This window comes from Galeopterus variegatus, unplaced genomic scaffold (genome assembly GCF_000696425.1).
Source record: "Galeopterus variegatus unplaced genomic scaffold, G_variegatus-3.0.2 Scaffold2719, whole genome shotgun sequence".
NCBI lineage: Eukaryota > Metazoa > Chordata > Mammalia > Dermoptera > Cynocephalidae > Galeopterus > Galeopterus variegatus.
In genome coordinates, this window is record NW_007728830.1 from 66,405 (window position 1) to 74,991 (window position 8,587).

Sequence of the window (8,587 nt, forward strand, 5' to 3'; positions counted from 1 at the left end):
AGATTTATTAACTTTTGGTGGTGTACTTTCTTGGTTTTTTGCATTTCTGGTATCTTTTTTCAATGTTTACTCATTTTGGCAGGGAGTTTCACTGTGCACAGGTTTGACCCTCTTGGCTAACTAAGGTATATCTGTGTTTGTCACTTTGGTATGACTACCTCTGTGACAGCTCAGTTGGCCTGTAGTGTCTGTGTGTGTGTTTGCCTCGGGTCTTGGGCCTCTCCAGGAAGCCTCCTCTCTGGTCAGCTTGGACTCTACTAGGCTGCTGGATCTCGGGATGGTACTGCAGGGTGTGTGGTCTCTTTTGAGCTTCCACTTCCCATGTAGGAGTTCTCCCTCTTCCGTGTGTTCTGGCCCTGGCTTCTGGATCCCGCCCTGCTGGCCCCACAGGGTATGTGTGTTCTGCCGAGTCTCTGCCTCGCTATCCGGGCGTTTCCCCACTCTGTGTGCACTAGATGGGGCTGTTGGACCTTGCAGAGGCGGCCCGCAGGGTGTGTATTTTTTTTTGCCGAGACTCTGCCTCCTTTGCCAGACCCCGCCCCCCTCTGTGCACTCAGTACAGGGCTGGGGCGTGTCTTCTGCAATCCTCGTCTATCATCCGGGACTTCAAGCCCTTGCTCGTCCCTGCCCCACCCAGGACGACTTTCAGGTTTCTACTAGGGATGCTCTGGGTGCTTTTGTGGCCCTGGATAAGGCTTTCTCTGGGCTTCTCACCTTCCTCCTGGTATTGCGGTTGTTTGTGTAGTTGAGTTCTCCCACACCAGGGTGTGAGCTCCTCGGGGAGGATCCCACAGCACACATTTCCTCTTTGAATCCCCCCAGTGTGGGCCGACTCGGGCGCCCGCCGTCAGTCAGCTCTCCGGCAGGTTCAAGCGAGCTCGGGAGCGCTCTGGCCACACCTCTCCCAACCAGAAATCAGTATGGGGTTCTTCCGAACTGATGGCCACAGAGATGGTATCTGCCTCCCAGAAACAGGAATTTTACCTGGGGCCAAAGCCCAGGGCGTGGTGGAGTGACAATCTGGCCGGGCTCCTCTTCCCTGCCCTCCTGATGCTGGCCGGGGGCTCCCCACGCCACCAGCCCCGCCAGAGATCCGCGGGGGGAGTGGGATTGAAGGCCAGACCGCAGGCCCCGGGGGGCCCTGCACCGAGGCACGCAAGTGGCACTGCTCAGTGAGGTGCCGTGCCAAGCGAGGAGGGCAGGCCTGGCCGATCCGAGCCAGCCGGCTCCGCCCCCACCCAAGAAAATGGAGGCAGCGCTGGTGCCGGTGCCTAGCCTGGTGTGGTAGGCGGGAGCCGGACGGGCGTTTGCCTCGCAAGCGGGGCCAGGCTGGGGGTCACTCACAGAGCTCACAGTGCTGGGCCGGTCAGGCGCCTTCCTCTCCATTTCTGCGTCGTTGCTGCCGTCTTTCTTGGCCTTTGTTGCCTCGGGCTGCTCACTCGGTCCCACGGCGCGGCTCGGGCACTCTCGGGAATCTTCTTTTGTGTCGGCCCTAAAACCTCGAATCTGTAGTTGCTTTTTTGTTGTTGGAGATTAGTTGATCAATGATTTATTCATTTTTTGTTGCTCTTGGAAATGCAAATAGTACTCTGGCAGCACAGCGCTCACTTCTCAGGCTCGCGCTGTCTTCTGGCACGCCCGCTCCAGACCCGTCGCCATCTTGAAACTCCCTACAGAACAAGTTTTTAATGCCAAAGAATTCATTCTTTTTGCAGGCCCATGCCCTCTGGAACTTTTATGTGATGCTATTTAAAAATTTCCTCAACTCCTTATTTTATATGAGATCCTGTTCCAGCCAAGGTACTTTTCAGTATGTAACCCCCAAGGTAGGCAGGGATTACGGCACTGAGCAACTCATGTGAACTATATATTAAGGAAATTGCAGTCTGGGGGGAAATTGTTTTTCTGGAATAGTAGTTTGACTGTAAATCAAATGAAAGAAGGTTATATGAAACTACATGAACATTTAGAAGAAATAAATTTTTATGTACCAAAAAACTACTGAAAACCTGATTCATAATTCTATGCATTGTTGCCTACTACATTATTAGATTTGAAGGAGATGTATAATATAGTAGTTAAGAACATGGACTTAGATGTTTGAGTGACTTGGACTGTAGCCCCTGTATATGGCTTTAGGCAAGTCACTTAATATCTTTAAGCAAATCCCTTATTTATTTATTTGTTTGTTTGTTTATCTATCTATCCATCCATCCATCCATCCATTCATTCATTCATTCATTCATTCATTTAGAATATTCATGAGATACAAAGCTGATTGTCTCCCCTCCTGCCCATGATGTGGGGGCCAGATTCATACGGGGACATACCCGTTACCAGAAATTGCTTTTGTACCCTTTGTACCCTTCCAATTATCTCCCAACTTCCCTCCCCCTCCTCCTCTCCCCTCAGCTTCAATTTGTAGCCCTAGGTATGTTCCCTCCCTGTGTTGGACCATGGGACTACTGTGGTCTTTTTTTCCTGCCTTCCTTTCTCTCTTAGCTCCCACATATGAGTGAGCACATGAAGTATTTATACCTCTGTGCTTTGCTCGTTTCACTCAACATAAGTTTCTCCAGGTTCATCCATGTTGTTGCAAATGGGGGTATTTCATTCTTTTTTATGGCAGAGTAGTATTCTATAGTGTATATATACCACAGTTTCCTTATCCAATCATCTATTAATGGACATTTAGGTTGGTTCCATATCTTGGCTATTGTAAACAGAGCTGCAGTAAACATGGGAGTGCAGGTGTCTCTTCGACATGATAATTTCCATTCCTCTGGATATATACCCAAAAGAGGTATTGCTGGATCATATGGAAGATCTATCTGTAGTTGTTTGAGAAACCTCCAAATTGTTTTCCAATGTGGTTGTACTAATTTACATTCCTACCAACAGTGCAGTAGTGTTCCCTTCTCTCCATAGCTGCCAGCATTTGTTATTCACCGTCTTTTTGATCATAGGCAGTCTAACTGGAGTGAGATGGTATCTCAATGTGGTTTTAATTTGCATTTCCCTGATGACTAGTGATGTTGAGCATTTTTTCATGTATCTGTTGGCCATTTGTATGTCTTCCTTTCAAAAATCCCTATTCAGCTCCCTTGCCCATTTTTTAATTGGGTCATTTATTTATTTTTTTTTTTTTTTACCATATAATATTGCTTGAGTTCTATGTATATTCTGGATATTAGTCCCTTGTCGGATGCATAGTTGGCAAAAGTTTTCTCCCACTCTGTAGGTTGTCTTTTCATTCTGTTGGTTTTTTCTTTTGCTGTGCAGAAACTTAGTTCGATATAGTCCCATTTGTTTATTTTTTCTTTCGCTGCTTGTGCTTTTGGGCTCATGTTCATAAAGCCTGTGCCCTGACCCAACTGCTGAAGTATTTCACTTATATTTTCCCTTAGTAATTTTACAGTTTGGGGTCTAATACCTAGGTCTTTAATCCATTTTGAGTTGATTTTAGTGTATGGTGAGAGATGCATATCTAGTTTCATTCTGCATATGGATATCCAGTTTTCCCAGCACCACTTGTTGAAGAGGCAGTCTTTTCCCCAATGTAGATTTTTATTGCCTTTTTCTAATATCAGATGGCTATAAGCCTGAGGAGTGATTTCTGGGTTCTCTATTCTACTCCACTGGTCTGAATGTCTATTTTTATACCAGTACCATGTTGTTTTGGTTACAACAGCTTTGTAGTATAATTTGAAGTCAGGCAGGGTTATGCCTCTGGCTTTGTTATTTTTGCTCAGGATTGCTTTGGCTATTCAGGGTCTTTTGTTTTTCCGTATGAAAGGTTAAGATTGTTTTTTCCATTTCTGTGAAGAATGTCATTGGTGTTTTGATGGGGCAGGCCATCAAAATGGAAATAATATCTACATCAAATCAAATGACGTATAAGCATTGTGTCAATGCATGTTGTGTTCAATAGTGAATAGTTGGAGTAACAACAGCATCAGCCACTGTAGCAATAAAGTAAAAGGAACTTCAGAAAATCATTGTACGCCCTGTTTAAAGAGGCAAAATTGACTTGCCCCTGTATCACAGTTGGGAAGAGAGAGTAGGCACCAGAACTTATGTTTATTTTGGCAGATTCTTCTTAGCTCAAAATTCTAGATATATTTCTCTCTCTTCTCTCCAAGAAAGCTCCCATAGATTTTTTTTTTCTGTTATAATTTCGTTTTTATACATCAGAAATACAAGTTAATAAATGGTCAATTTAGAAAACTTTGGAAAACAGAAGCTCAAAAAGAAAAAAAACACAATTCATCCCGTAAGATGGTTGCCAAGTAAAATATTTGGACATACTTATACAAAAAAATTATTTGTTTATCTGAAATTCAAATTTAGCTGGGCATCCTGCATTTTTATTTGCCATATCTGGTAACCATACTCTATTGAGAACTACTAATGAGTATTATAGTATATATGTTAATGTTATTTTATAATCAACTATATTTGTAACTGTTGTTGTTATATATATATATAACTGGGTCTTTACTATGAGATTAAATATATATTTACATACGTTCACTTTTTTTAGTTTACTTTTCTTCAATGGTCTCACTTTTATATTTTACTTTTAGTCTGTCTGGAATTTATTTATTTAAAAAATTTTTTTTTCAAAGATGACCAGTAATGGGATCTTAACCCTTGACTTGGTGTTGTCAGCACCACGCTCTCCCAAGTGAGCTAAGCAGCCATCCCTATTTATTTATTTATTTATTTATTTATTTTTTCCTTTTTTTTTTTGTCTTTTTTCATGACTGGTAACAGGATTGCAACCCTCGGTGTCACGCCTGCACCACGCTCAACCAGTGAGCGACTGGTCTCTATATGGGATCCAAACCCTTGGCGGGAGCGCCGCCGTGCTCCCAAGTGCTGCACTCTACCGAGTGCGCCACCGGGCCGGCCCGCAGCCATCCCTATTTAGGGATCCGAACCTGTGGCCTTGGTGTTATCAGCACCACACTCTCCCGAGTGAGCCATGGGCCAGCCCTTGTCTGGAATTTATTTTGATGTGCATTGTTAGATGTGGGTATTAGCTTTTTTTGCCTAAATGGTTAATTACTTGCCGCAATATCATATATTGAATATTTTATCTTTTTCTTATTTAATTGAATTTAGTGGTTATAATATTAGAATTTAGTCATTATAGTATTCTAAATTATTAATTATACTTTGTTCTTTTTCCACCGAGTATAATTTCTTACGTTTATTTTAATTAATATTTGTAGGTGTCTGATTGTATATTAACATGTTATAATTTTTTTGTAATCTATGAGAATTAAATTCTTTAACAAAATAGTCAAGGTGCACATTATAAATAAGTAAAATACTAGCCCACAAGTGCTATATAATCAGCATGTCTAAAATGAAATTCACGTTCTCTTCTAAATCTTGATCTCTCTTCTGTATTCTTCAACTCAATTCTTGATAATACTATTCCAGCCAAATAAAATCCTATTGTTTCCCCAAGGAGTCTTTCCTAACCTCTACTTCCAAACAATCCCCAGGCTCTTCTTATAATATATCCTAAATATTTCTTAAATCTTTTTCCTTTTCTTCACCCTCAGTACTATTGGCTGAATTTATACCATCATCTCTGGCCTTGCTGGACCAATGCATTTTCCAAATAGTTGCCAGAATGGTCTATCTAAGGCTCCTTTCTGACCTTTCTCTCTTTCTGTTGGGTGTCAGAGTGTTCAGAGCCAGTCCTCCTCAGCTCCCTCTATAAGCTCCTCTAGTCCTCAATGGAATTCCATCCACATTCTTTGATGGCTTACAAAGAGCTCCATGATCTGGCCTGTTTTACTAGCCTCATCTCTAAGTTGTTTCTTAACTCGTCCAGGAATTCCAAACCCTTTTATATTCATTCCTTCTTTCCCCATCCCATCCCTGTGACACGTGCACACTCATGCACAATCTATTTTATGCATTCATGCCTCTCCCACCCACATGCCACCACTGCCCTTTCCCTGGCTACCTCCTGTCTGTGTCAGAGACAACTGCCTGCTTAATATTCCTCTCTACTTCTCCCTTACTCATGGACCTTGATTTCACTGTGTAGCAATCTAGGTGTAGCCACTGGATGCAAACAGTAGTCATTGGTGGGCCTGCCAGGAAAGTTTCTTTATAAGACCCTTTTACCCTAACTCTCCCTTCCTGTCTTCTTTCTTGAAACACAGACACTATGGCTGAAGCACTAGGAGTCATCTTGGACCTCACAAGGACTTTGAAGATAGTCATATAAGAGACACTGACACATACACATATACACACATCACTAGCACAGAAAGTTATAGAGGTAAAGTAAGCTTTATTGAGAACAATTTAGAAGCAGGGAAGCAGTGGAGCCTTTCATTTACTCCATAAAGCATATGCTTGCTAACAGGACTATAAACTTCAGGCTGTATTATATACCTTGTCCCCATTTAAATTTTTTTCTTGGTTCTAGTTTCACATCCATTTTGGAGAGAGTGATGTTTTTGGTATCCTAAAATTATTAAGGCTATTTTCAAAATATGCCATTGACATATATGACAAGATTCCTCACAACACAGGACTATGTGATGCAAACTATTTGATACCAAATATAAATATTCTTAGTTTTTGCTTCCCGGTGTTGAATATGTTTGGAACTGATATTCAGCTTATATCGAACCTTTATAATTGCTGTTAATTTGTTGCCTAGAATTTCTTTGGGCCTTAGTGAAAAGGGTTTTGTATTTGTGGTTTGTTTCTTGGTTGGTGTCACTTCATGAACTATGTATTTTATTAGTAAAGTATAGTAAGTGGTTTTTCTCATCTTCATATTTTCAGATGTACAAATTGCTACATTATGTCCTTATTTTTATCTTTATGTACATTTTCTCAAGGTGAAATATTTTTAATTTTACAGACAGTGGCTCTGGATGGAACATTATTTTTAAAATCTGGGGTGATCTCTGGAGGGTCAAGTGATTTAAAATACAAGGCTAGATGCTGGGATGAGAAAGAGTTAAAGAATCTGAAAGACAGAAGAAGCCAGCTAATCCAAGAGCTGAAGGTAAATCCGTGTCATAAAAGTTATAAAATACTAGTGGAATAAGCTAGTGTGTTTTTAAACCAGGTTGAGGGTTTTTTTGGTAGTAAAAGTAGCGTGCCTATAATTTTAAAATATTTAGATAATGCAGAATGTAATAAAAATAAAAATCTTTCCCTTACCCATCCTTATAGCTCAGTGGTATTTTCTAAACACAGTTTCATGCTTAGCCTCCTGAAGTGTTCTCTGTATATGCAAGTATATGCACTATTTTTCTTATTTTCTTTGTTTTAAAATAGATTTTTGCTAAAGTAGTGTTTGCAACAAGGTTTTTCATTTAATACCATAAAATGACATGTTTTTATTTTCACATATAGAAAGTTACTTTTTTTAAAATTAATTCTGCCGGGTATTTTATTATGGGTTTATTTATTTAACCAGTCTCCTATTGATTTGTATTTTGCTGTTACAAATGGTGCAACATTAAACATTCTTTAGAGATGGAGAATAACTTAGTACCTAAGAGTATAAATTCTATAGCCAAGCTGCCTGGGTTTGAATCCTGACTGCCAGTTAGTAGTGGTATGACCCTGGGCAAGTTACCTGACCTCTTTGTACCTTAGTTTCTCCATCCATTAAATGGGGATAATAAAATACCTTCCTTTTAGTGTTATTATAAGGAATAAATCAGATAATTCAGATAAAATACTTAACACAATTCCTGGCTTATGAAGTACTCTATAAATGCATGTTGATATTACGTCTTTATTTGTATAAATTTATCTCTGAGGTGAATTTCTATAAATGGAATTTCTGGGTCTAAGAATACGTGTACTTAAAATGTTGATAGACAGTTGGCTGGTGAGCTCAGTTGGTTAGAGTGTAGTGTTATAACACCAAGGTCAAGGGTTCTATTCTTGTACAAGTTAGCCACCAAAAATACAAATAAATAAAATGTTGATAGATATTGCTAAATTCTCATCAAAAGAAAACTTGTAGTGGGGCATGCATGTCCCTAGATTGCAGCACTGGGTATTATTATTCACCTTGAGAAATTAGGACAACCACAAAATAACAAGATTATAAAAGGGAATTATTTTTCAAAGCTGAAATTAATCACAACTCAGAAAAGGGACAAATGAATCTAAAAGCTGTTTCCTTTGAACAACTAATAAAATAGATAAACTCTGAAACCCTAATGAAGGAAAGAAAAGGTAGAAGCAAACATATGTGATCAGGAATGAGAAAATTTAAAAACCTTAAAGAATCTTAGATGCCAATATCTATATAGTTTAAAAAACAAAATCTGGGGCCGGCCCGGTGGCGCACTGGATAGTGCGCCGCTTGGGAAGCGTGGTGGCGCTCCCGCCCGAGGGTTCGGATCCCACATACAGACCGGTTCCCGCTCACTGGCTGAGCGAGGCACGGGAGCAGCGCTGAGGGTTGCAATCCCGTTGCCGGTCCCCGGTCCGGTACGGGGGCAACACTGAGGGTTGCGATCCGTTGCCGGACACGGAAAAAGACAAAAGACAAAAAAAAAAAAAAAAAAAAAAAAAAAAAAAA

The 8,587-nt window shown here is 40.6% G+C and overlaps 1 protein-coding gene across 1 annotated transcript in view; it reads left to right on the forward strand.

The window, feature by feature from the left end:
* The window catches only part of LOC103598719 (structural maintenance of chromosomes protein 1B), an 87,633-nt gene that overhangs the window by 44,067 nt on the left and 34,979 nt on the right, over positions 1-8,587 (forward strand). Inside the window, exon 12 of the mRNA XM_008582764.1 lies at positions 6,902-7,048. Within this exon, the coding sequence (XP_008580986.1) occupies positions 6,902-7,048 (147 nt within the window). The remainder of the gene's footprint in view (positions 1-6,901; positions 7,049-8,587) is intronic.